Source organism: Delphinapterus leucas, chromosome 13, assembly GCF_059928025.1.
Source record: "Delphinapterus leucas isolate spDelLeu-1000000601 "Yukka" chromosome 13, BTC_Dleu_Yukka2, whole genome shotgun sequence".
Taxonomy (NCBI): domain Eukaryota; kingdom Metazoa; phylum Chordata; class Mammalia; order Artiodactyla; family Monodontidae; genus Delphinapterus; species Delphinapterus leucas.
The window spans coordinates 86,981,925-87,008,390 of NC_143141.1; the positions used below are offsets into that span (position 1 = coordinate 86,981,925).

The 26,466-nt window shown below is 53.1% G+C and overlaps 2 protein-coding genes and 1 non-coding gene across 9 annotated transcripts in view; 2 read left to right on the forward strand and 1 right to left on the reverse strand.

The window, feature by feature from the left end:
- The first annotated feature begins 927 nt into the window (after nucleotides 1-927).
- ODC1 (ornithine decarboxylase 1) lies at nucleotides 928-9,377 on the forward strand. 6 transcript variants are annotated; one of them, XM_022554145.3, is made up of 12 exons: nucleotides 928-1,039; nucleotides 3,639-3,785; nucleotides 3,876-4,007; nucleotides 4,279-4,452; nucleotides 4,637-4,809; nucleotides 5,085-5,219; nucleotides 5,350-5,431; nucleotides 5,636-5,719; nucleotides 6,379-6,541; nucleotides 6,623-6,735; nucleotides 6,823-7,037; nucleotides 7,752-9,377. In XM_022554145.3, exons 3-12 carry the CDS (start codon nucleotides 3,906-3,908, stop codon nucleotides 7,894-7,896), a joined length of 1,386 nt encoding a protein of 461 aa, XP_022409853.1. In that variant the 5' UTR covers nucleotides 928-1,039; nucleotides 3,639-3,785; nucleotides 3,876-3,905; the 3' UTR covers nucleotides 7,897-9,377. The 6 variants fall into 6 exon arrangements, 5 of the variants coding, with proteins under 5 accessions (XP_022409853.1, XP_022409854.1, XP_089779570.1 ...); XM_089923444.1 differs by lacking the exon at nucleotides 928-1,039 and adding an exon at nucleotides 1,405-1,717; XM_089923443.1 differs by lacking the exon at nucleotides 928-1,039 and adding an exon at nucleotides 2,247-2,472.
- Nucleotides 2,618-2,749, forward strand: LOC115803461 (small nucleolar RNA SNORA42/SNORA80 family). Its single transcript, XR_004024211.1, has one exon. It is a non-coding gene; the product is annotated as a small nucleolar RNA SNORA42/SNORA80 family (small nucleolar RNA).
- A 6,999-nt stretch (nucleotides 9,378-16,376) lies between the features above and the next one.
- HPCAL1 (hippocalcin like 1) overlaps nucleotides 16,377-26,466 on the reverse strand; it is a 111,881-nt gene continuing 101,791 nt past the window's right edge. For both annotated transcript variants that reach the window (XM_089923446.1, XM_022554188.3), the window contains 3 exons: nucleotides 22,309-22,704; nucleotides 19,649-19,754; nucleotides 16,377-17,227 (listed from right to left, as the gene is read on the reverse strand). In XM_089923446.1, the coding sequence (XP_089779572.1) occupies nucleotides 17,130-17,227; nucleotides 19,649-19,754; nucleotides 22,309-22,686 (582 nt within the window). In that variant the 5' untranslated portion in view covers nucleotides 22,687-22,704 and the 3' untranslated portion in view covers nucleotides 16,377-17,129. The remainder of the gene's footprint in view (nucleotides 17,228-19,648; nucleotides 19,755-22,308; nucleotides 22,705-26,466) is intronic.

Consider the following 26,466-nt stretch of genomic DNA (forward strand, 5'->3'; position numbering starts at 1 on the left):
ATACAACTAAGGGCAGTGGATCGCTCGGTGGCTTGCAGACCTGTTACTTCCTACCTCTTCCCCTAATGCCCTGAGACGAGTCTTTGGCTTAGTAAGCGTAACGTGTATCTTCGCTTGTCCACTGCTGTCTGCCACCTAGTTGGAAGACACCTGGATATGTTAGACACGGTTTACAGGCGCAGTGGCTCGGGAGCTGCCCCCAGCTGTGCCGCTAGCTTGCCGGGTGACATTTCTCCCTTCTGCGTCTCTGCCCCCTTCTTCGTGGGGTGGGACTGCGCCAGAATCGCTTCCAGGTCCCTCCCATAGGAATGGAGACGCCGGGCAGAAGGAGCCAGAGTGTGCCAGGTGGGGTCCACGTGGCCCGCTCGCGCCCGCGATTTCCTTTCTCCGCCCGAGGGCACGAGGCATTTAATGCCAGGTGGAAGAACAGCGCTGCTTGGCGCAGGAGCTGAAATTTAGCGGCGGTCGGAGGCTGGTTTCGCAATTCTTCGGCTGCGGCTCTTCGCCCCAGGCGGAGCGCCAGGCGCAGGCGCCTGAGGGTGCGCTATTGGAGCCCAGGGCCCGCGGCGTGTGCGCCTGCGCGGGCCTGCAGCTGGCCCGGGAGGGGCGGGAGCCGCTCGGATGCGCTGACGTCGAACCGCCCGCGCCCCCCGCCCCTCCGCCCGGCTCCGGGTTGGCCGCCGCCGCGCCCCGCCCCCTCCCTGGGAGGACGCCCGGACGGAACCGATCGCGGCTGGTTTGAGCTGGTGCGTTTCCATGACGACACGCGCGGCGCTATAAGTAGCGGAGCTGCGGCGAGTCGCGCTTTGTCAGTCCCCTCAGTCTTCCTCAGCCTCCGACGCCGCCGCTGTCCCTCTGCCAGCGCTCCGGCACCACCTCGGGCCGGCGGTTCTCCGCGGGAGGGAGTGAGGTGGCGGGCGGCCGGGCGGGCGGCTGACGGGGGCGGCGGGGACAGCGGCGGGGCGGCCGGCGGCCCTGCGCGCTCGGCGGCGGCGTCTGGTCTCCATGGGGTCTGCCCGCGGCGCCCGTGCGCTCTAAGGTGAGAGGGGCGCGTCCGGGCGGTTGGGAGGCCGGGGGAGCGGGGGTGACGGCCACGTGTCCCTGCGCCCGGGCCCGGCCTGAGGCCGGAGCAGCTCCCGCGCCGTGGAGCTGCGAGGACACGTGGTCGCAGAGCCGGCCGCCGGCCCCTGACCTCGGTGAGCCGCTGCGCCCCCGGCCCTGGCGTCCCCGGTGAAGCCGGTCCCCGGTGAAGCCGGCCCCCGGCGCGCACGGCGGCCGCCCTCCCGGCTCAGGGCAGCCTGGGCTGGAACGGCCCGGGGTTCACCTCCTCCGAACCACGTCAGTGAGGGTTTCTGAGCCGGAAGCTGTTGAAAAGGGTCGGTCGTTCCTTCAACTGCTGTGTTTTTTTTTAAACCCATGTGGCAGTCTGGTAGCAGGTGCAGGAGAGGTAGGAGGCGAGCCGGCGCAGGTTTCCGGGCTCCCATCGCTCGCGCTCACTTCTAGAAGGAAGAGACGTGCCATTCCGCCGTATTGCCCTGGAATTTACTTTTTTTTTTTTCATTTTAGCTTTTATTTGTGCTATGTGTACAGAGCGAATGACCCAATATAGAAAGCCACTCGGGTCGCTAGAGCTGAGATGAGATAACCTTGTAGTAACAACTGATAATAGTCAGCCGGCCATGGCTTAGAGTTGTTTACGGGATCTTTGAATGACTTGGTGAGTCAAGAAAAACCTATATTATTAAGATCCCAGTTCAGGCTTAGGCATAGGAGCCAGTCCCAAGATCTTCCCAAAAAGGCCACCTGTGTTTGAAAATGCAAAACAATGGGGGAAAGTGGGGAGTAGAACCTCTTAGAAATGTCTAGGGAAAACAAAGAATGTGTTGACTTCATTCAAACCTAAAATAGGGCGTAATTTAGTTTACTTGTAAATTTTTCAGTTGCTGTTTGAATTAGTACCTGTCTTTTCTAACGTTACCCAGTTTGCAGTAAAGCATTTCATAGCAGAGAGGCGCTATCTTGCGCTAGTCCGAGTCATTTTAAGTAACTTAGCTATACCGAAAGAACACCAAAAGGTGTTCTTGCGTGAAATGTCTCTATATCAAGTTATCGAGATAGGGCTTCCCTGGTGGCGCAGTGGTTGAGAATCCGCCTGCCGATGCAGGGGACACGGGTTCGTGCTCCGGTCCGGAAGATCCCACATGCCGCGGAGCGGCTGGGCCCGTGAGCCATGGCCGCTGAGCCTGCGCGTCCGGAGCCTGTGCTCCGCAACGGGAGAGGCCACAGCAGTGAGAGGCCCGCGTGCCGCGAAGAAAAAAAAAAAAAAGTTATTGAGATAAAGCTTTGAAAGATACAAGAAAGCAAAATACTTAGTAGGGGTGTATTTCAGAGAAACGAAAACGTCCTAAGCTTAAGCCTGAACATTGCCTTAAAAATGTTTAACAAGACTCTCAATAGCCCAATCTGTCACCGGTGAGCGTATTTAAATGTTGTTATATAGACAGAATGGGTTTGCCGGCAGTTAGTCTCTTCCCTTCCCCTACGCGCGATTTAGGCAACATAGGTGGTTGACAATGCCAGCAAGTCACATTAGATCAAGCCTTGCAAGTTCTACCGTGCATGGGTTTGGATTTATGGCAGGCCCGTCCCCCTGGGCCTCTCATAGTGTCCCATGCCAGAGCAACCTGGCCCAGAACCATTGCCTGGCCTCTGCCCGTAGGCTGCAGGCACTGAAGCGGGTTGCACAGTGGAAAAGAAGCCCTCCCTGGCAGAAATTAAATAGGTTAAAATCAGTAATTTTAAGACAACTGTCATTGACCAGTGTCGTATTTCATGAAGGCCAAGGACAGTGGCTCTGATTGTTAAATGAGCTTTATTTTTGCTTATTCATAAGTTATTGTTGGCTTATTTTTGTTATTCATAGTTAGTCAAAACTTATTCCCAGGTGATGATCATTCATAGCTAAGCAAGTATTAGAGTGCCTGTAAGGACAGTTGAGGTTCCCAGAGTTGCTAATTTAGTAGGCACTGGTTTAAGAATACTGATTTCTGATCAGCTACAGCAACTGTAATACATTATGTTGATTTGAAGATTGCAGTTTTAAAAAACACATGCCTAGCATGAAAATTAGCTCATAAAATTCTCAGGAAACTTAAGAGCACTCAGTAAGTTGAGAGCAATGATGCCTGTTAGTCACTAAAAGTTGTTCTGTATAAGACTTAGGAAATAGCAAGATGTTTATACAGCAACTTTGAAAAATTGCTGTCATGCTATTTTAAGCTTCTAAAGAGAAACAGATCCGAAATAAAGTAAGCTAACTGTCATGAAACTTTTTCCCTATCAGTGAACTAAGTGCAGGAAAGCTTCTGAAACCTGCATTCAGCAGTTTTTAGCAGGGATATTTGAAATGCTTTTTTTGAGGTGGACAGTACTATATATGGAAGTTCAGTGTGAAAAAATGTAGCATTGAATCTGTGGTGTCCTCATTCCGTTGAGGTTTATGGAGTCACGTGACCTAAAGCTAGGAATAATGGGATTCCCAAACCCAGTGAGTGAGGTGTCTGTGGAGGGTGCTTGAGTGGCCCTGCTTCCTGTGCGCGCTGCCAGTAACTGATCTTCCAATTTAATGTGTTCCGAAGGTGGACAGCAGATGGTGCGTTTGTCGGGACATTTTCACTGCTGCAGCAGGGGCACGCACACCTTTCAGTGGGACTTGGAATTCCTAGAGAATTGCCTTTGTGAAAAGCTGGCATAATTTCTTTAAATTTCATCTCTTAGTTTCCCTTGTAAGTATTCATGGTTGTTGCAGGCTTATCTTATTAGGAGTTACTAAGTATTGCTAAGACTTCTGAGTAAATCGTCTGCCCTGTCTGCAGCTTGTTGTTTCAGAAAGATATCAAGGAACCATGAACAACTTCAGTAATGAAGAGTTTGACTGCCATTTCCTGGATGAAGGCTTTACTGCCAAGGACATTCTGGACCAAAAAATTAATGAAGTTTCTTCTTCTGTAAGTGTATGCTAAGTCCTTGCTGGGAGTGCAGCTTTGAGAATGTTGGGTTGGATGGGAAGCTTCACTGGGGTCTTGCGGAAATGGAAATGTCTTATTAGGGAATTTAGAATTTAATTGGCTATGGATCGTGCAATAACAATGATATTCATGCCAGGAATTGACTAAATAGAGTAGGATTCATGAGAATGACGGGCAAGGGAAGGGAAGCCTGCATGTTGGACACATTGTTAGGCCGCTGATGGGTTTCCTGTAACCACTGTCACTGCAGGACGATAAGGATGCCTTCTATGTTGCGGACCTGGGAGACATCCTAAAGAAACATCTGAGATGGTTTAAAGCTCTTCCTCGGGTCACCCCCTTTTATGCAGTCAAATGCAATGATAGCAGAACCATAGTGAAGACCCTAGCTGCCATAGGGACAGGATTTGACTGTGCCAGCAAGGTGAGCAAAAGCCGCAGAACTCACATGATTGTAATGGCCTCGGTGTTCCTAACAGGGCAGACCAAAATTGCGTTGCTTGGGCAGGAGATGCTAATGAATTGAGTGGGGGTGGTGACAGTTTCCCATGTTTTTCTGTTTCTTCCATGTATTAGCTACATGTATTGTAACACCTCTTCTTTTTCAGACTGAAATCCAGTTGGTGCAGAGTCTCGGGGTGCCTCCAGAGAGGATTATCTATGCAAATCCTTGTAAACAAGTGTCTCAGATTAAATACGCTGCCAATAATGGAGTCCAGATGATGACTTTTGATAGTGAAGTTGAGTTGATGAAAGTTGCCAGGGCGCATCCAAAGGCCAAGTAAGTTACTCCTCGATTTGAGGGCAGGGTCAGATGTGGCATCTGTATAATAATGGCAGACAAACTCAAATTTCCAGTTGTTAGATTTCCATACTTTAGTAAATTATCTGTGTACTGGGTCAGAGACAAAGTAGAAAAAAGCTTAAAGCCTCTTGATTAATAAAACCAAATTAGACTTAAACCACAGGGTATTTAAGCCCAGGAGTCTGTGTCTTAACCATGGCTGTAGGTGATCTTCTGTTATGGGAAACTTGATACACTTTTCTTGCCTCTAGGTTGGTTTTGCGGATTGCCACTGATGATTCCAAAGCAGTCTGTCGCCTCAGTGTCAAATTTGGTGCCACACTCAAAACCAGCAGGCTTCTTTTGGAACGGGCGAAAGAGCTGGATATCGATGTCATTGGTGTCAGGTGAGATCTTGGTGATGGCAGAGGTAGAGATTAAGATTAGACAATGCAAGTTTTTATAGGTTTTCTCCCACTGTGAATAGTTATTTCCAGAAATAGTAAGAAATAGCATATTCTACTTTTTTTGCCCCAGCTTCCATGTGGGAAGTGGTTGTACTGATCCGGAGACCTTCGTGCAGGCCATCTCTGATGCCCGCTGTGTCTTTGACATGGGAGTGAGTATATGTGAACCCCAAGTGGGAGGAGGGGGGGCAAGGATGACAGTAATAACTAGTCCCAATTCCAGAACTGACCTTTTGTAGAGGTCATCTCATATTACAGACATTTAACCCCATCTGCTGCGTGCATTTGTCATGCCTTGTTATGAATCTGGCTGCTTGGTTGACTTAATTTGATTGAATTAACTTTCTTGACTCTAGGCTGAGGTTGGTTTCAACATGTATCTGCTTGATATTGGTGGTGGCTTTCCCGGATCTGAGGATGTAAAGCTTAAATTCGAAGAGGTAATTTATAACAAAACTATAATCTGTAGCTCTTAGCAAGTTCTTTTTTGGAATATTTCAAAACTTAACTAGTTTTAACAGATAGTAAAGGGACTATACAAACGTGAAAATAAATGTCTTGGTGTGGTAATTTGAATGACTTCTGTGCTATTTAAAATGGTACTTAAGGGACTTCCCTGGTGGCTCAGTGGCTAAGACTCCGAGCTCCCAATGCAGGGGGCCCGGGTTCAATCCCTGGTCACGGAACTAGAAGGAGTTAGGCCATTATATGCTACTCATTTATAAAATAAATCCGTATTCTTTTTTGTTAAAATTATGTGCATAGGCAGAATAGAAAGTTTTGTTCTGTTGGCGTGTATTTGCTAGATAAAAACATTTAGGCACTTTGTAAGTGGTAATAAATTTGTATCATTGTTTAATAAAATCATATCCATAACATCTTAAAGAGGGTAGAAAGGGTGTCTGGAGGGGAATCAAAATGAAACCACAGGGATGTACAGGCTGGTTTTCAGGGAGATGTTTATCTTTTGCTGTTGTTTGAGGGTAAACCTCTCTGCTGATGACTGCTCTCAGTGTTTTTGATGTGTCATGTCCCAAGGTGCTGGTCCGTGTGAGTTCCCCTTGATGACTAACTGCTCTTTTCTATCTCACTCTGGTAGATTACCAGTGTAATCAACCCGGCGTTGGACAAGTATTTTCCATCAGACTCTGGAGTTAGAATCATAGCTGAGCCAGGCAGATACTATGTTGCATCAGCTTTCACGCTAGCAGTTAATATCATTGCCAAAAAACGCGTGTTAAAGGAACAGACAGGCTCTGATGGTACGTACAAAGGATGATTCATCGCGTGTATAACAAAGTTGGTACATAAAGTGGTAATTGAGACTGATTCTGCTTTTCTAGATGAAGATGAGTCAAGTGAACAGACGTTTATGTATTACGTGAATGATGGAGTGTATGGATCTTTCAACTGCATCCTCTACGATCACGCACACGTGAAGCCTCTTCTGCAGAAGGTACCTTGTGAACACGCTGTAGACGGCGGTTAAGGTGATTGGTCAGGACAAGTGTAAGCAGGTGTGCTTTTCCCCCCTCAAACGTAGAGACCCAAACCAGATGAGAAGTACTATTCATCCAGCATCTGGGGACCGACCTGCGATGGCCTGGATCGCATTGTCGAGCGCTGCAACTTGCCCGAGATGCATGTGGGCGATTGGATGCTCTTTGAAAACATGGGTGCTTACACTGTCGCTGCTGCTTCTACTTTCAATGGATTCCAGAGACCAACCATCTACTATGTGATGTCAGGGCCAACATGGTTAGTGACAACAGTGTGTGTGTTTATGTTTCCTGTAAGAAAATAAAACCTTCCAGGATTTATTATGCTTGCTCTTGTCGAATAAGAAATTGTTTTACTTAGGGTTAAATAGTAACTTTTTTTTTTTTTTTTTGCGGTACACTGGCCTCTCACTGTTGTGGCCTCTCCCGTTGCGGAGCACAGGCTCCGGACGCACAGGCTCAGCAGCCATGGCTCACGGGCTCAGCCGCTCCGCAGCACGCAGTATCTTCCCGGACCGGGGCACGAACCCGTGTCCCCTGCATCGGCATGTGGACTCTCAACCACTGAGCCACCAGGGAAGCCCCAGTAACATTTTTTTTAAATTGTTTTTCTCTCCATATTAATGTATGCTTTAGAAATTTTGGAAAATACAATGGAAGGAAAAATCCCTTCAATAATTGTGATCTGTATTTTCAGATTTTTAAGGCATAATCATTTTAGAAAAGATTGATCAGGATATTTCTATGCAGCTAGAATATTTTAATTAGTGTCTGTGACTTGTGCTTTCCTTGTTACCGTAAAGATGGTTCTGAAGAAATGCTTGCTGTAGAGCTACGCTGAATTGCTTCCCGATGACATAGTAACCAAGGACATAAATAGGCTCATGAATAAGTTATTCTCAGTTTCTCGGTGTGGAATTGCTCAGTGAGGGGTGACTCAGGGTTCTGAGCATGCCACTTCTGTCTCTTTCAGGCAACTGATGCAGCAAATCCAGAACCACGACTTTCCACCCGGAGTAGAGGAGCAGGACGTTGGCACTCTGCCTGTGTCCTGTGCTTGGGAGAGTGGAATGAAACGGCACCCAGCAGCCTGCGCTTCAGCTCGTATTAATGTGTAGAGACCATTCTTGTAGCTGTTAACTGCGAGTTTAGCTTGATTTAAGGGTTTGGGGGGGACCACTTAACTTAATTACTGCTAGTTTTGAGATGTCTCTGTGAATAGGGTTGGCACAGATGCAGCAACGTGGAAGACTAGGCGATGGGGTCACACTTATCTGTGTTCCTATGGAAACTATTTGAATATTTGTTTTATATGGATTTTTATTCACTTTTCAAACATGCTACTAAAGCGTGCCCCTCAGGTGCTGAGCAAGCGTTTGTAGCTTGTGCATTGGCAGAATGGGCCAGAGGCTCAGTGCTGTGACCTGTCTGAAGTAAAGTATAGGCACTGGGAAATCCGTCTACAGCGTGTCCATTCCAGATGGCTCACCTTGCGTGTGGTTTACAGGTGGGAAATTGATGCTTCTCCCATAGGCTGAGAAAATTGCCCCAGAGGGCTAAGGAGTTGACAGGTTTTTAATATTTTGAAGATCCATGGAATGCCTTTTTCCTGTCTGACATTTTTATTTCAAGTCCACAAGTCCTGTAGGAAGTTTGCTTTGGATTCTCAGAATAGTGAGTGGGTCTAGCCCCATGTGCGGTGGAAGGAAAAGGAGGGGCGAGACAGTGGGCAGTCTCTGCTGTTAACGGCTCAGTCCACCCTGGATGCGACTGTGAGCCTGGAGTGCCCAGGGCCCCTTGTTAACTAGCCGGCCTGCGGCGAGCAGGGCCAGTGCCCAGGCCCCCTGCACCCTGCCTCCAGAGGCTAGACACAGGCCCTCCCCGTCTTGACTTCACTAGTTGCATAGTTACAACTAGTTAGGAATGTAGCACAGCTTTTGGTAGTTGTTACACATGTTCTAGATCTTTACCTTCCGACCTTGGCCTTTTATATTCTCTTACTCAACCTGTACCCCCAGTCCTCAGAAGAGGTTGGCAGGCTCTCATACTAAATTTCCAAAATGGGAATTGTGAATTCCTGCTGTAGCACAGGGAGGAGGGAGGAAAGGAAGGCCATGTAAAAGCCAGGTGTCACCTTAGTAACTGCCACTTGTCTGTACCAGACACTGCAGACGCCATTGAGTGTCTCACCAGCTTCGTTAGAGGGACACGGGGAGACAGCATGTGGTACAGATGGAAATGCTGCAGCTTCCTGCATCTCAGGGACTACATTAAGCGCTTCTGCTGATGCCGTTAGTACCTTTACCAAGGAGTTGAGGGGAGTGACTTGTGATTCTAAAAAGCCACCTTCCCCCAAGCCCCGAGTTCCACCTGGAGACAGCACATTGCTGTGATCGCTGACGTCACATCTCGGCTGATTAGCCAGACCCCTGAATAGGACTTCTTAGGAGCCACAGAGAAAATAGGTCTGACTGGAGTCTGGGCAGAATAGAGGAAAGAACACGAGTGGACTGTCTGTCCGACTTTCTGTGAGCACATTCTTTTCTGGGTCTTCAGTCTGCCCGCTGCTAATGTTCAAAATAAAGGAATTGGTGTTCTGTATGGATTAAGTGCCAAGAAATGCAAGCTAGATGCCATGCCTAAGATTTTGAGAAATTAGATTTTCTACCTTCAGAAGTGAGGAGTAACAAGATGCCCTAGTGACAGCACTGAGCTTGGATTGAAAAGAGGAGAGGTTTTCCGCTCAAAAAGTATGCAGTACTGAGGGCTTGGGAACTGCTCTTCTCGCAGCCTGTTAGGTAAAAGTGCAGTCCAGCCAACTGGCCAGTGCTGGTGGGGACAGAAGTAGCCCCAGGTAGTCCCATGGCGCCCATACAACAGCCTCTGAACCTGGCTCATGGCAGCTTGGTGAAGCCACTTGTGAACCCTAGAGCCTGTATGGTGACACGGCCTGGGCTGGGCCAAATGACCTCCTGTGGCCCCTACACCTGGGTGTGGGCGAGTTTGGCAAAAGGATGGAGATCTCAGACGGCTGGGTGTGTGTCGGTCAACACTGTCCTCCAGGACCCTCAAGTTCTAGCTTGTAGTGTGCACTTAGTATGTCCATTACAGATGGTACTGTCTGGTCATTCATAGAAATGACATTTCTAGACCTTGATTTGAAGTGAATACAGCTCTGGCCTCCACCAAGGCTGTGGGTGACTCTTCCTCCTGAGGGTGTTGGAGTCTCCACGCAGGCCCCCATGGGAGGGGCTACTGGTTCAAGGTAAAGGAAGTGGTTTCCAAGCCCCTGCATTTGAATCACTTGGGGAGCGTCTGAAAACGCAGATTGCCGGGTCCGCCCCAGGACTGGGGACGGAGTGTGGGGCAGCGGGTAACCACCTGGGCAAAGTAAGATGTCACTGATGCTCCTTACACCACAGTAAATCCCAGATGAAAGTTTTCATTGTGACAGGTTAGGCCACAAATGTATTAGAAGAAAACATTTGAAGTCAAAAATGCAAGGGGGCAGGGGCTTCCTTGGTGGCACAGTGGTTGAGAGTCTGCCTGCCGATGCAGGGGACGCGGGTTCGTGCCCCGGTCCGGGAGGATCCCACATACTGCGGAGCGGCTGGGCCCATGAGCCATGGCCGCTGAGCCTGCGCGTCCGGAGCCTGTGCTCCGCAACGGGAGAGGCCACGTGGAAGGGGCCAATTTCTTTCCTGTTCAAAGAGCTCCAATAAGTCCGTAAAAAAGAATTCAATAGAAAGCGGGCAAGCCACTTAGGTTCACAGAAAAGAAAAAACTTTGAACTTGAACAAACTTTAAAACTCAAGTGCATATTAAAACTATGAGAAGCTATCACCTGTCAGTTTGACGAACGTAGAAGAGTGCACTGGCTTGCTGGGTAAGCAGGCTGGCTCGCCCAAGGCAGATGGGAAACAGAATGAGAAGAATCTCTGGAGGGAATTTGGCAATATCAGAAATAATCCACGTTACCTTTGCCCCGACACGTCTACCTGTAAGAGTTTTCTGATAAGTCGGCGTAAGGCTTCTTATTGTGACAGTGTCTGTACAGCACGTATTAGAAACAACCGTATGCTCGTCAAGGGGGTGCTTGCTGGTGAGAAGATCACTGGAACACACGGCTGCTTCAAGACGCAGAGCCCTGCAGGAGCTGGTGGGGGACGCTCTCCAAGGTGGAGAAAGAGGGCCAGAGGGGCACCGTGCCGTGAGCTATCCCCTGTGTAAAAGGCAAGCCAGGCTTGGTGTGCACGCCTGTACCTGCACACGCGTGGAAACTTCTGAAAGGACTGACAGGACACGCAGCAGGAGGATGGAGGCCTGAGGAGGGGAGTGGAGACCGACTTCATATGCACTCTTACACGTGTCTATTGCTGATCTTAAAGGAAGCAAATGAATATGCCTTCTGGGTGAGGAAGGAGAGGCCCAGAGAAAAAGTCCTCAGAGCGGCTGAACCAGGGCCCGCGGGCTGGGCCGGGGCAGGGCGGCGTGAGGCAGGGCGGCGTTGGCCAGGGCCGCTCTGCAGGGCTGGCTCGCACCCACCCAGCTCCTGAGGCTGCCGGCAGAAGCGGCCGAGTCTTCGGGGCGAGTACTTACCCGCCCCCCTCCCCCACACACACCTCTGCCCCGCAGCCCCGTCCCCTCCCGAGCGGGGCCGTCTGCCCTGACAGGGCGCAGTCCCCCGGAGGACGGGGTCAGAGCCTGAGCCTGCACCTGGACCCGTGCGCACCCAGGGCGCCACTGTCCACGCCTTCCGCAGCCCTCTCTAGCCTCCTGGCTGACCAGCCTTCGTGCTGCCTCGCAGGCGGCCCGCTGGCCCACGCAGGCCTCACTCAGCCTGTCTTCTGTAGCCCTGTGCTCCCCACGGCCCACGGTGACCCCTATGATGGTCACCTTGCATCTCTGTGCAGACTCCATCCTTGTCAGGTTACTCAACCTGCCAGCTGGTCAGGCTGTATTTTATGTGGCAACCCTATCAACCAGGCTTCCGAGTCCCGGGTACCAGGAGCCCGGCCTCAGCTTCTGTGTGCTGTGTGGCCCACGGGAAATCAGGTGCTCCCCCGGGCTTTAGGCTGTCAAATGGGACAGAGGCAGAAAGCTCCTACATGAAGCTGGCCGGAGAGGCTCCGAAACCAGGCTGGGGGATCCGCGCTCCCAGGCCCGGACGGCCCTCCCGGCTACGGCCACCAGGGGGCAGCAGCACCTCGTGCTTGAGACTCCTCGGTCCATCTGGAGCTGCGACCAAGTGGGCAGGTCCTTCAGTCCCTCAGCAAACGATGGCAGAGGCCTGACTGACAGGAGGGCTGTGGGGACTGGAGCGTGGCCTGGCTCAGGGGGAGATCCAAGGGCAGCCACACCTGGGCAGCTAGGCTTTGAGGCTCCAGACATCTCGTCCTGGACCAGGCTGCTCCCCCCAAAAATCTTGCCGAGCCCCACAGACGAAGACTCCCCCAGCCCAGCCCTCACCCCCTGCCTGTCCGGAGTGGGTGATGCCCCCAGCCTGGGCTCCTGAAGTACCCACACCACACTTGGTGACCTGGCCGGCCACCCCTCAGGCGCCCCCTGGACACACCGCTCGTGCCCGTGCCCCCCCCCCCCGGGCCCTGCGGCCAGGCTCACCCGCCCCCGCCCCCCGCTGAAGCGTGGGTGGCGTGGGAAGCAGGGGGCACTGCCCTCACAGTCCACCCGCTGACCAGCCCTTGAGGCCTAAGTCCAGGTCCTGCTTATCCCCACACATCGGTCCCCGGGCGCCCAGGGCTGCTGGTGTTACCCCTCCCCATCTTCGCCTGGCACGGGGCCATACTCTTCCCATAGCGGGGCCGCCCCACCCTGGGCGCCTGGTGCCAGCCCCGGCTCTGGCGCCCCCTTCTGGAGGAGCCAGGAACCATCTGCAGCCCTCGCTCTGAGCTGGAGGGGCAGAGGGGCAGATCCTGGCCCACGGGCATCCTTGCCCTCCCCCAAGGCTCTGCAGCCTGTCCCTCTTTATGTCACACTTAGTCATTCCACTTGTAGTACCTTATTCTACAGAAGTAATCCCGATGGACACAGAGATGTATATAAAACGTATTCACATTGTTTGTGACAGGGAAAAGCAAACAATCTAATTGCAAAGAATTGATTAAACTATGGGACATCAATATGATGGAACACTACATGATACCTCATTAAGTGAAAAAAGCAGGAATATGAAATAGCAAGTGTACTACAATTCTATTTTTGTAATCCCTAAGTGTACAAATATATTTATAGAAAACAATAAAAAGACTGAGAATATACACCAAAATGAACAGTGCTTATGTCTGGGTATTAAATTTATAGGTAATTGTTCTCTTGTTACTCTGTATTTTCTATAAAGAATATATGTAACTCTTAGAGAAAGTTTAAAAGCAACATAAAAGCTATCAGAAAAATGAGGCCTTAAAAAAAATCCTATCACAACAGTATCATGCCAAAAGCTAAGCATATATTAAGAATTCAATATTTTCAATTTTAGATTGAAATCTAAAATTGAATTTTAGATTGTGAGATCAAGGTCAGCACCCTTGGCTCTCTGGGCCCCTGCCTTATGTGCCCAGGGTCACGTGGCTTGTCAGTGGCCAGGCTGAGACTTGTACCCTTGCCTCTGTGTCTGAGGCCCACTGGGTGCAGTTCCAGGCTGTGGGGTGGACCCCACGCTTCGTTTGTTCACTCACTCATTCTGAGCCTCTAATTTTTTTTTCCCCCTCTTGTTTTTGGCCATGCCACGTGGCTTGCGGGATTCTCAGTTCCCCGACCAGGGATCGAACCCGGGTCGTGGCGGTGAAAGCCTGGAATCCTAACCACTAGGCCACCAGGGAACTCCCTAATTCTAAGCCTGGCCTGTACCGGCTCTGGGTAGGGGAAGGGGGAAGGCGACCAGAAGGAAGTGAATTATGAGGTCAGTACCAGGGAAGCAACGCTGTGGGCGAGGGGAGCACGGGGGCCATGGGGAGTATCTGAGGAGGGCGGGGACGGCTTTCTGGAGGAAGGGACGTTTGCATGGCGTCTTGGGAAAGGCAGGTGTGTGGGCGTGCATGAAGTTCATGGAGGCCGTTTCAGCCCAAGCTGGGGACAGGAGTAGGGTGGGTGCCCTGCTGTGAAAGCCGACTGGGCCAGCTGAGAGCCAGGGCCAGGGGCTCGGGTCCCGCTCCCACCCACCTGGAAGGAGCTGCAGGGCTGCCACCCAACACAGCCTTGCACACGTCCCCAGAAGCCACTCACCTGCTGATACGGGCCCAGGCCAGACGCGCCGGGAGTCTGGTGCCGAGTCTCTGCACAGGTGGTGCCTGGGTGTGCGTCTATGACACTGCCTTGTAGGGCAGACACACACCCCAAACTAGATGCCTGAGTCCCACCAAGCCCTGTCACACACACACACACACACACACACACACACACACACACACACACACGGTGAAAGGGGCACTGTCTGGGGGGTAGGATCATCTGACTAGTTCTGATTCTGCCACTGAGTTCCTGGGACCTGAGGGACATGGCCGGTTGTTAGCCGAATCCCCGGAGTGAGTGACGGGCCTGTGGGTCATCCCTGCCCTTCCCTGGGCCGGTTTCCTCATCGCCTAAGACTCCTTAAGGCACCACCCTGACCCCCAGATCCACATCTTCCACATTTGTGTGGAAGCACTTGGGATGGTTATTTTAGGTCAACTCGCCTGGGTCGTGGGTGTCCTGACAGTTGGTTAAACATTATTCTGGGTGTGTCTGTGAGGGCGTTTCTGGGGGAGATGAACATTTGGCTTAGCAGACTGAGTAAAGCAGAATGCCCCCCTCCCGCCCCCGGCAATGTGAGCAGCCTCATCCAGAGGGTTGACTAGACAAAAGGCTGAACTGAGCAGGGAGATTTCGTCCTCTGCCTGCCGGGCTTGGGCTGGGATGTCGGTCTCCTGCCTTCAGATCCAGACTGGAACTAATGCCGTTGGCTCTCCTGGGTCTCCAGCTGGTAGATCTTGTGTTCATTACGCCTCCATAATCTCATGAGCCAATTCCTTGCAATGAATCTTTCTCTCTTTCTCCCCCCGCCCCACCCCAGTATACATGTGTGCATACAGAGGGAGACACCCCCTTGGCTCTGTTTCTGGGGCGAACCCTGGCTACAGCGGTCATTCCCATCTGTGCCTGATTCCTGGGCAATGTCCCTGTTAGTAGTACTGCAGCACTCCCCGCCTCTCCTCAACAGGCAACAAGCACTATTGATTTAGCCTTGGCCAGTTCTCCTTACATTTTGTAAAATACAAGCCCCTCTCAGGGAGGGGAGATTCCTCCAGGCCAGGCGGAGTTGGCAAGGCACCATCCTGCTTCTCTGTAGCAAGCTGGGTCCACCCCCGGGTCACCCGGCCTCCCCCTCCTACCCCGCCCTCCCCCTGGCACCGCCCACGAAGGTCCAGCCTCGGGCAGTGCCACTGGCTGGAAAGTCACTTGCAGAAGGGCTCACCGTTTCTATTCAGAGGCCTGGAGTGGTAAAAGGTATTAAGATTACTAAAATCAGCAAAACAGCCAGGGTCCCTGACAGCCTGCTGTGGGTCAGGCTCCGAGCTACACGCTCGGCCCACTTACCTTGATCACCTGTCTCCCGGCTGCACTGCTTCCACCGGTGAGACTCAGCGAGGTCACGTGGCCCATGGGTGGATGTGCCAGACGCTGGAACCAAAACCCCAATACTGTTCACGCTTCCCGGCGCCACGCCCTCTGTGGGGAGGGGGCCCTCATCAGCTGGGTGCATCCTGACTGGCCAGTCATGGTCACCTCACACTCCCGGCCAAGGCACTGAGAAGCGGTGGGCAGGGAGCACAGGAGAATTTTGGAAAGTTCTCCTCCCCTTTAAGGAAGAACAGAGGACAGGCTGCTTCTCGTCCTGCCCGTGGAAGGCTCCCGTGTCGGCTGCACTGCCCTGCACGGTGACAGCCCTGCGGGGACCCCAAGGATTCAAGTGCGAGGACAGAAGCTGCCCGTGAGGCCGGGGGCAGGGCGGTGGGGGAGGCGGAAGGAACCTGGGCATCCTTAGCGACGCCCCCAGCTGCCGCATTAGTCTCGCCACGTGGTGGAAACATCCTTATGGTTGAAGCCCCCTCTGCTGGGTTTTCTGCTTCTGGGCCCAGCAGCAGCCTGATGGCCACAGGCTGAGAAACCAGGCCTGCCCTCATGGCCCCGTGCCGGTACCCCTGACCCCCGCTCGGTCCTCGCTGGGGACGTGCGGTCCTGCTACCTTGCTTTTAACCATGGGGTTGGCGGGGGAGCCGGGGGAGGGGGTTGGATACGGGCAGAAGCCTGACAGTCAAACCTGCCGAGAACTGTCATCTTTCGTTTCCACAAATATTTCTTGGCATTAGACAGATATTGAAGAACAGTCTGCACAAGATTTATAGACACAGTAACGGCTACGTGGATACAGAAGGGGCCAAGTTTACAAAGAGCAGCAGGACCTGCCGAACGCACCTGTTCCGGAGAGCGCGGAGAGCGCGGAGGCCGAGCGCGGAGAGCGCGGAGGCCGAGCGCGGAGAGCGCGGAGGCCGGGGCAGCACAACGGGGCCTCCCGATCCCACACAAAACTCAGACAGTGCCGTTTATTTGATCATTTTAATACAGGAAATGCCAGACCAATCAACAGGGAGGACAAACCTTACAGAGAGGCTGCGTTCACTACGCGGACGGGAGGGTCTCCACGGCCCTGGGCACGCATGCACGTCCTTTTGAAAAGGGCAGGTTGAGGGCATAAATACCACAAAATAACCAGGCTCGGAGGGATCACAGGCCACGAGGGAACCACGCTTCAAAGGCAATCGAGGCATTAAATACAGGACCTACACATTACATTTCACTTCACCATACGTATAACTTATATATTAAAAGGAGACCACAGTATATATACGTGCAAGCGGCTTTGGTCAGAGAAAACGAACCGAGCTGGGTGGAGCCATGCACGGGGAGGGCTTGCCCGTCTACTCTCCCTCTGTTCTTGTCCCCATTTTTCCTGCGATCACAGAATCAATCAGCTGGCCTTGGCGCGATCATAGAAAGTCCCACGGGGATCCTCAGGGTGTCCTCTGGGCTCCCTGCGGGCAGGGAGGTGCCCCAGAAGCCAGGACACCGTGAGCCCTGGGAGTAACCACATGCCAGGGAGTTCGCCCTGGAGGGACTGGGGAGGGGGCAGGAGGAGGCCAGGTGAGGAGGGAGGCGTGGCCACCAAGCCGGCAGATGCGTGTTGCCTGGCCGCCCCGGGAGAGCAGGAATGATTGAAGAGGCATCCACTTTTGCAAGCAAAGCTTAAACGGCAAGACAAGCCTGTGTTTCTCTGCACTGTCCAGACGCCGACCCCTTAGAACTGACTGGCGCTGCTGGGGTCACACTGTAACAACCGGACGATGGATGGGTCGCTCTTGGCACCTTTAATGAATTCTTCCAGGGACAATTTGCCTGTGGGATGGAGGACGGGAGAAATGGGAGTTAGCCGGTACTCACAGTTCATCACCCTTAGGAGAGCATGGGGACAGCTCCTGTGTCAGGGACGTCTCCTCCGGTCCAAGTCTTGAGCCCTCCTGAAGCTAGACGCGTCCAGGCTCCACACACTTCCAGAGCATTTCTGGAAAAAGCTTTTTTGCTTTCAGTGCTCATTGCAAAGCACCGGGCACCTCAAAGGACGTACCCAGTATGGTAGCAGACCGTGCCTGGTGGGGCAATTCAAACCCTTCTAGAAATAGCCCCACGCCTCATTTAAGAAAGATGCGCCTTGTCCAGAAAGAACATGACACCTGCCTCTAAACCAGAACTAACCCAGGGTCGAGAGGGCCAGGCCTGGGTGGGGACCTACTGCTTGCCTCTGCGTCTGAGGCTCTGCAGCTGTACAATGAAATAGAGCCATTTACCCCAGAGGACAGCAGTAGAGGGAATGCAGGAGCTTGAGGTCGTGCCCCGCACACAAAGGGCTCACAGCTCACAGCCATGGGCAAGCTGCCAACCTCTCCACGTCCCAGGGTCTTCATCTGTGTGGTGGGGTCGTGGGAACGCCCATCTCAAAGGGCCACCGGGAGGGTTAATTGGGAGGATGTGTTTGAGGGGTCAGCCCACGCCTGGCCTGCAGGATGCACTCAGTTAGTGAGCTGCCGCCGGGAAGCCAGGCAGGGACCTCCTGCTTGCCCACTGCCGAGAGGGACACGTCCTCCTGTGGCTCCCCAGCAGCGGGGGCAGACAGGCTGGCCCCGAGGGAGACTAAACAACCCCAGGCTAAGGGACGGATTGGGAAGGGAGGGGGCAGCCACCCCCTCGGCAGAAGACAAGACCTCTGGGGCCCTCTGATGATGGACAGGGATTACTGGGCTTTGTTACTATTCATATGGTCGGTGGGGACTTTGCTCCGACCGCCCAGGGTGAGGAGCTTCTGAAAGCACCAGCCTCTTCTCCGGGCAGAAAGCGAGGCTGGCAAGGCGCTGGGGGTCCCTGAGCACAGTCTGTCCTGCAGCCATCAGGGTGTTCCTGGTGCTTGGCCAGGCTCAGGTCACAGGAGAGGGCTTCAGTGACACCTGTGCTTTCCTAGGGGGGCAGGGAAGGTGTGGGGCAGTCCCCGGAGGACGAGGGCCTAGCTCTGGACCACCCCAGCTTCACTCTTCTCTCTTCCAACATCGCCTCTTCCACCCCTCTCCGAGCTCCAGGGATGCACAGATCCCGGTGTTCACAGGAGAAGCTCTGTCCCGGTGGGCACAGGCCCAAGTTCACAAACACCCTGGGAAGGTGCCCAGAGCGGGCCCTGAGGGGTCGGGGCAGAGGTGGGTGGAGGGAGAGCCAGGCGCTGTGCTAAGAGCTCTACTGGCTCTATCTCACTGAATCCTCAAAACCACAAGAGACTGAATTATTATCCCCATTTCACAGAGGAGTAAACCGAGGCTCAGAAAAGCCAAGATTGGTTGGAGCAGGTCTGTCGAACCCAAAGCCTGTGCTGCTACTCTGGAAGGCAGAAGACATGTTTTAAATTGGCCCAAAGGCAACGCCAGGCACGAGACTGTCTTGTTTTACATTTGATGGATCATGTTTTGAAAACTGTTTCCTTGCGGAGATGTGCCTGCAGCCATGTTGCCCCCTCCCCCTGCTGGCTCAGTCCTTGGCGTCATCTGCAAACCACACTTTAGGGTTTAGGAGCACTTTTCTGTACATTAGCTTATTTTTAATCTCCAGCACAGCCCGGGGGTATTTTCTCTTTTTCTTTTCTAAATGCTGCATTCCTTTATCCTTCAAAAGCAAATCAGACCTGACTCTGGGACTGCACTTAACACTGGCAAGAGGTGCGGATCCATCCAGTTTCATAGCTACCTTCCCCGGCAGGGACCCTGCAGAAGCTCACGGCCAATGCAGAAAAGAAAACACAGGGCACGTCCTCACTGTATGGTCGCCACCGCCCCTCCTGGACACGCCACTTCTGCTGCGGTGTAGGCCCAGAGATCCTGGCAGAGCTGCTGCAGGCCAGCACATCCCGACAGAGTCCCTGGGGCCACTGAGGTTTGGGGGAGGGATGACAGGGGGCAAAGGGACCCCCACCGCCTGGAAGGCTTGATCCCAACCCCGCCAGGGCCCGGGTGCCAAGGGCACAGCTGCCTCTTCTCCCCGGGACATGCCCACGGGCCTACAGTCTCCCTGTTCTAGAAGCAGGGAGACTATGGCTCATGGGGCAGGATGCTGACCCAGTGCCCCGACTGCAAACTCTGGCTCTCCCCTCAGCGCAGCTGCACTGGCCGGGCAGGGCCAGGGGTGGGCCAGGTGAGGCCTGAGAAGCTACAGAGAAGGAGGAAAGGGTCCCAAACACATCTCTGCTCCCAGCAGTGGGGCAGAGACACACAGGGATCCTACCGTCATTGTTGGTGTCCATCTGCCTGAAGATCTTGTCCGTGCGTTTCTCCGGCGTGGATTCATCCTCCGGCATCTTCATCACGGAGGACACCATTTTGTATATAGCCTGCAAAGGGGGCACAGACACAGGTGCTCAGAGGTTCCAGGGTGTCCCTGGGTGGATGGGGCACAGGCATGAGCTTCTGCCCAGCCCACAGCAGGACAAGAGGTCAGGATGCTCCCAGCCTCAGGACCCTTCCCCAGCTGGAAAGTTCCCTGCTACTCCCAATACTGTGGATGCATGTCACAGACAGCATGTGAGCAGAAGGAAGCCCGACTCACTTACGTGACGTTCAAGAACAGGCCAAACAACCCACTTTGACAGCTATGAGCCTGGGGTGTCTGCGGGGGCTGGAGGCGGGACAGTTCCCAGGCCCTCTGGGGCGCTGGGAATGCTCTCTAACTCACAGAGGGTGGTGGTGACACAGGCGCATACGTGCACAGCCCATCACTCAGCACACGTAGCCACAAACATTTGACTATGGGATTGCTGTACCTGAGTTAGAAGCAAAAAAGACAGCCCACGGGGAAAGCCACATAACTAGCCCCAGAAAGGCCAGTGCCAGGGCAGATGGGTCTCTCCAGCAGGACCGAGAACCCCAGGACACTGCCATCCAAGGGCTCAGCACCATTGCCAGCCGTTTCTGTGTGTCTCTGTCCAAGTGGCCCGGCCCAGTGTTGTGTGTGTGTGTGTGTGTGTGTGTGTGTGTGTGTGTGTGTCCAGGGGGCATGATGAGCCCAGTGACCAGCAGCTCATCAAACTCGTGAGGGGGAGGGGCTATGCCACTGTGGGTTTCTGTGCGGAGATGGCTTGACTGAGAGTCTCATTCCTGAAACAACACACCAAGGACAGAAGTCTGAGAGTTGTAGCATGTTATAAAGCAGGTTTATGGGCTTCCCTGGTGGCGCAGTGGTTGAGAGTCCGCCTGCTGACGCAGGGGACACGGGTTCATGCCCCGGTCCGGGAAGATCCCACATGCCGCAGAGCGGCTGGGCCCGTGAGCCATAGCCACTGAGCCTGCGCGTCCGGAGCCTGTGCTCCGCAGTGGGAGAGGCCACAAGAGTGAGAGGCCCGCGTACCGCAAAAAAAAAAAAAAAAAAAGGAAGGTTTACAAAACCAAACCAAAAAGGAATGATCCCAAGTGAGGCTTCTGGTATCTGTTATACTCTCTCCTCCTTGGCCCCTCTCCATTTGCCGAGGAGGGTGGAGGTGGCCAGGCCTCACAGCACGGCCAGTGTGTCTTTCAGGGCCTCTTGAGACAGGACCCCCTCCTAAGAGGGGCAGGCACTTGTTCAAGTGCAGAGGAGGCAGAGCAAAGACCCTCCCCGGCCTCTGGTGGGCTCTGAAGCACGTAGAACCCAATCCGTTTTGACGACGGAGTAGCGGCCGGGCGTGCCGCTCAGCAGACCAAGCCACCTGCGGGAGCCACGGGAAGGGTCTCAGAGTTTGGGCACTTGGTCTGGGGGCCTAGCAGCCAGACCCCGTTTGGACAGGCATGGGGCCCCTCGCTGTCCTGCTGTGTCTCTAAGTCTTGGCCGGGCCAGTCTGCTTGGCCAGGGCCAGGGAAGCGAACGGGCCAGCTTGTGGGCCGGGACAGGTGATTCCTGAGGAGGAGATTTCTTCCTTCTACCACCGCTTGTCACTAAGAGCCAGGAGCGACAGCTGAAGCAGAGTGCCCTGAACCTGTGCTGATTTATTCTCGCTGTGCGAAAACCACCTGTTTGGGAAATAGGTTGGTCACTCCTCAGGCCACTTGCTGCTGGTCTAGGAGTTCATGAGTTTGATACCCTCTGTTTGTGGCTTAGCCCGGAAGTTCCTTCCATGTAGAGGACATCTCCTCTGAGGAATTCTAGAACTGAACCTCCCAGGCTCCAGGAGTGGGAGTGCAGGGAGGCACCCAGGCAGCGGCAGCTCTGTGCCTCTCTACCACACACCTAGGAAGCTGGGGAAGTGAACAAAACCCGGTTTCTTTCTGGAAAACAGCTTCCCCTGCCAGAGCTGCTGACTGGAGTCGAGGCGAAGAGGTCTCCGCAGTGCTTTCTGTACTAGAGCTTATTCTGTGGCCACTAATGTTTCAGTTTTGCTTTACAACTGCACCTTCCTGGGGACATGACAAACTGTTTGTTCTTTTATTCTCAGACACGGGGACTCGAGCAGGTCTTGGCAGGTGGCTTCTGCAAGTGTCAAGGGTCCTCTCAATTACTGTAATTCTCTCTGAATTACTAGAGCTCAGCTCTGTTACCTCTCTGGAAATCACAGTCCGCCTCCCAGCCTCAGATTTTGTGAAATGCAGGGAATGACACCTCCATCCCCGGCTCCGCCCACCCCACCCCGCCCCGCCAGGGTCGGGAAGGCCACAACTCATCAAAGGGCTTAGGCCAGGCCTGATGGGTGGCCAGTGATCAGTAAACTATGGCTCTTCTCAGTCCGGTAACAACTCGTCACTTTCAAAAGTGCACGAGGGAGGGGCTGGCAGCCATCTAGCTGCGAAGGGCTGAAGGCGCGGGGAGGACAGGAGAGCTGTCCGGAGTGGGTGGGGCCTCGGGGCCCCGCCCCCACCCCACCCCCCACCCCCACCCCGCGGGCGCGCTCCGCCAGCCCCTCCCTCTCCGGGGCGCACCTGCACGATCTCCAGCATCTCGCTGCGGCTGATGTAGCCGTTGCCGTCCAGGTCGTACATGCTGAAGGCCCACTTGAGCTTCTGCTCCAGCTTGCCCCGCGAGGTCACGCTCAGCGCGATGATGAACTCCCGGAAGTCGATGGTGCCGTCGCCGTTGGTGTCGAAGGTGCGGAAGACGTGCTCTGCGAACTTGGAAGCGTCGCCGTAGGGGAAGAAGTTGGCGTAGATCTTCTTGAACTCGTCCACGGTCAGGTGGCCGGTGGGGCAGTCCTTGAGGAAGCCCTTGTACCACTCCTGCAGCTCGTGGTCCGTGAACTCCGTGTTCTCCCGCAGGTCCTGCAGCACCTCGGGCCGCAGCTTGCTGTTCTGCTTGCCCATGGCGGCCGGCGGCGACACCTGCAAGACAGGGGCCCGGGCTGGCGCCATCAGGGCGGGGGCGGGCGCCCCACAGCCTACAGCCACCGAGCGGCGCGGAGAAACGTCCCCCGCGTGTCCCGCACCAAGGGCTGGAGAGGCCCGCCTCCGGCCCTCCCCGCGATGCAGTGCCCCAGCCCTCCTAGGACCCCTGCGGGGAGGCGGGCCCTCGGTCTGTGTACCACCAGGAAGGCCAGGAGGCGCCGGTGGAGTCAGGACAGGCCACCCCGCGCTGCAAGGCACATCCTGACTTCCAGAATGTGGGAAGGTGGAAAAAACTTGAAATCAAGTGCCCAGCAGGGGCTGTACAAGATTGGAGGATGAAACCCTTACTCTCACCACCCTCGTCAGCTTCAGGCAGAACTGTCACGCTGACTGCACCCCACACCCTGTGTTCTGAGCACTTCTTTTCTTGTTCGGGCACGCTGTTCTGATTTTATCCTTAGAACAGGCGTCCAGAAGCTTTTAAGGAGTCCCTCTTGTTTGTTTTTGCCTCTGAGAAGCCCTCTGGTTGGGAGTGGGGGGCAGGGGGATCTAGAATTAGCACCAAGAGTACATGAATGTTTCTAAGGTTCGTAGTAAAGTCTCAGGCACCTGCGGGCGTGCAGAAGCGTGCTCCCCAACGAGGTTTTCCATAAGACCCATCCGTTAAGACTGACCCTGGGGTGATACTCTTACTAGACATTAATACAGCTTTCACCTCGCCACCTCACTTTATTTTCTGATTTTTCACAGTAACACAGTACATGGCTTACTCATTTTTGAAGCATATAGAATAGAAAATAAAAACAAAAGGTTTTCCACCCTCGTCCCAGAGGTAACCACCTTGAACTGCTTCTTAACATTTATGAATGCTAAACGTTAAGTGCCGAATCCCCATTACTAAATATAATTAGTGTAGTTCACATATTTTCCCTGGCACCTCCTTTTACTTCTTTGTCTCCTCCCAGGTTTTATTAGTTTCATACATATATGTCATTGTTTTTACTTGTTATCTTTATGACTTGAAATTATATGAAATTTAAATTGATATACATTTAAATTATAGAAAAGTTCCTTTTCTAACCCCCAGGTAGGGGGATTTGGGAATATCTTTCAAAATTACAAACACGTTCCCTTCGACGCAGCAACCCCACTTCTAGGAACAAATCTAAAGATGCTCCCACCCATGCAAATAGCCTGTGTACACGGCCAACTCCTGCACGTTGTCTGTAATAATAAACAACCCAGGCGTCTGTATTACTAACTGATGTGAAATAATCATCAAGATCTGTTTTTAAGTGAAAAGAAAAGGTGTAGAACAGCACATAGAGTTTGCTGTTTGTGGAAGAAAAAAAAAAAAGAAAATATATGTGCGTGCTTGTATGTTTGGAATGACTTCTTGGGAAATGATAACACTGGCTACAGAAAGAGAGACGGCTGATAGACAAGGGTCAAACGGAGACTTTTTTTTTAGTTTAGTTTAGTTTTCATTGAAGTATAGTTGATTTTTTTTTAATGTTCTTTGGATCATTTATTCTTTTACAACAAACATATTTTCTTTGAATAAATATCCCTCTACCATTGCTTTCAGTTTTTATTATTATATATATTTTTTATTTTATTTTTTATACAAACGTAGACTTTTTAGTGTAAATCTTTCTATAATTTCAAATGTTGAACTCTGTGTATTTTTTTAATTCAAAAAAATAAACACACAAGAATCCTCTATTTTTTGCTTGAGCAACTTGACCCGGACCTCTCTCTCTCTGTACGATCAAGCTACTGATTCCCTTCTTCCCTAACCTCTCCACCTTCCTATCACATCAGCTCCTGTCATGCGTGGGAACCACTATTTGTACATCGTCAAGGTTTACAATCTCTACTTTCTGCTTTACCTATAGGTTGATCCTAATAAGTGGAAACCAGCAAATCTCTACGTAACTTGGTTGTCAGTTTCCAATGGCCCCCAGCAGCCCCACTCCCCCGCCCCAGGGCCCCCAGACTTGACTTAAGACACCCCGCAGACCGCACACTTCCACCTCCGCATTTCCTGCACTAAAAAGGCTAATCTTCAGTCCTTTACTCAGTTCAGCTCCTCTCAAGGCTTTGTGTTTTCCACACTCCTCTTAATTGTGAAAGTCTCCTAGCCAGTGTCTGGAGGGTGTGGAGAGGAGTGGTTTGTCTTAGGTGCCTCTCCTTCAACTTCCCATCTCATGCTTCAAAGGCAGCATCCACGAGCAGAAGGGGCTGCAATGTGGAGGGTTTCACCACATCTGCCCCTCCTCGCTCCTCACTCCTTCAGCTGAGACCTGAGGCCCTTTTTCCAGCAGCGTGTGCCCACGTGTCCGTAGGGGTGGGCAGAGCGGGCCAGCTGCTGTCGTGGACTGAACTGTCCCCCCCCCAAATTCACACGCTGAAGTCCTAACCCTGGGACCTCAGAATGTGGCTGTATTTGGCGACAGGGCCCTTAAAGAGGTAATTAAGATAAATGAGGTCATATGGGTGAGGCCTAATCCAATCTGACTGGTACCCTTGAAAGAGAAGCTTGGGACACAGACACACAGAGGGAAGACCATGTGCGGACACGGGGAGAAGGTGGCCGTCTTCAGGCCAAGGAGAGAGGCCTCGGAAGGAGCCAAACCAGCCGACACCTTGATCTTGGACTTGCTGTCTCCAGAAGCGAGAGGGAATAAATTTCTGTTTTTGAAGCTGTCCAGTCTGTGGTGCTTTGATGCAGCAGCTCTGGGGCCCTAAGACAGCTGCCCCGAGAACTGACCTGGTACCGTGTGGCATCAGCATCCGTGAGGCAGCGCCCCGTGCCAGGCACCGTGAGGTTCCCAAAGCTTTAACTCCTGATCTGCCAGCATCGGGGACAATCAGAAGGTCCACGGACTGTGGGACACTTTTGTTTTTATCAGACACCTTGCCTGTATTAGTCCCACTTCACCAGGGAGGAAACAGACCCGGAGGCTCTGGAGGCAAAGCCAGCCCTCGGACCAGGTCGTCTGGCCCCCTCCCACATCTTGCGGGGGGCAGCCAGGGGAGGCTGGTCCAGGGAAGGGCACCCTGGTCATGAACATGGCCTTCCCGGCCGCCTTCAATAGTTAATGGTACAGCCTTTTCCCGATTAGCATTCCTGCACTTTTCATCGTGGAAACAACCCACCTTCTGTGAAGCTCTGGGCTCTGAGAGCTCAGGGTTGGTCCTTCTACATCTTCTTTTTTTTTTTTTTTTGCTGCGCCGCATGGCTTGCAGGATTTTACTTCCCTGAGCAGGGACCGAGCCCAGGCCCGGGTAGTGAAAGTGCTGAGTCCTAACCACTGGACCACCAGGGAATTCGCATGGTCGGTCCTTTTAGAATCCGTTCACCTCAGTGAAGGCCAAACCACCACTCAGAACAATGGTATCAACTGGCCTCAGAATGCGTCTGTGATTTGTGTTGTTTCTGATTCCACGGAAATGCCGACTCCTAGCACCTCCTCCACCCAATGTAACGAATGTTTATGGGAAGGAAGGGACCATACCAGGGAGCATGACAAATACGGTCAACACAACCACTGGAAGGTGACAGCCGAGGGCTCCGAGGTCCGCCCGGGAGGCTTCAGCTTTCCCAGCCCTTCTCGCGTGTCCCCGCAGGCAGGCGCGTGGGGCTGCAGAATCCCAGCGGCGCCCTGGGCCCGGCGCACAACAGACATCTGTGTTGGTTGAGTGGGCCTTCCCGCTGCGGTGCTGGTACTGGTTGTGTACACACACATACAGACA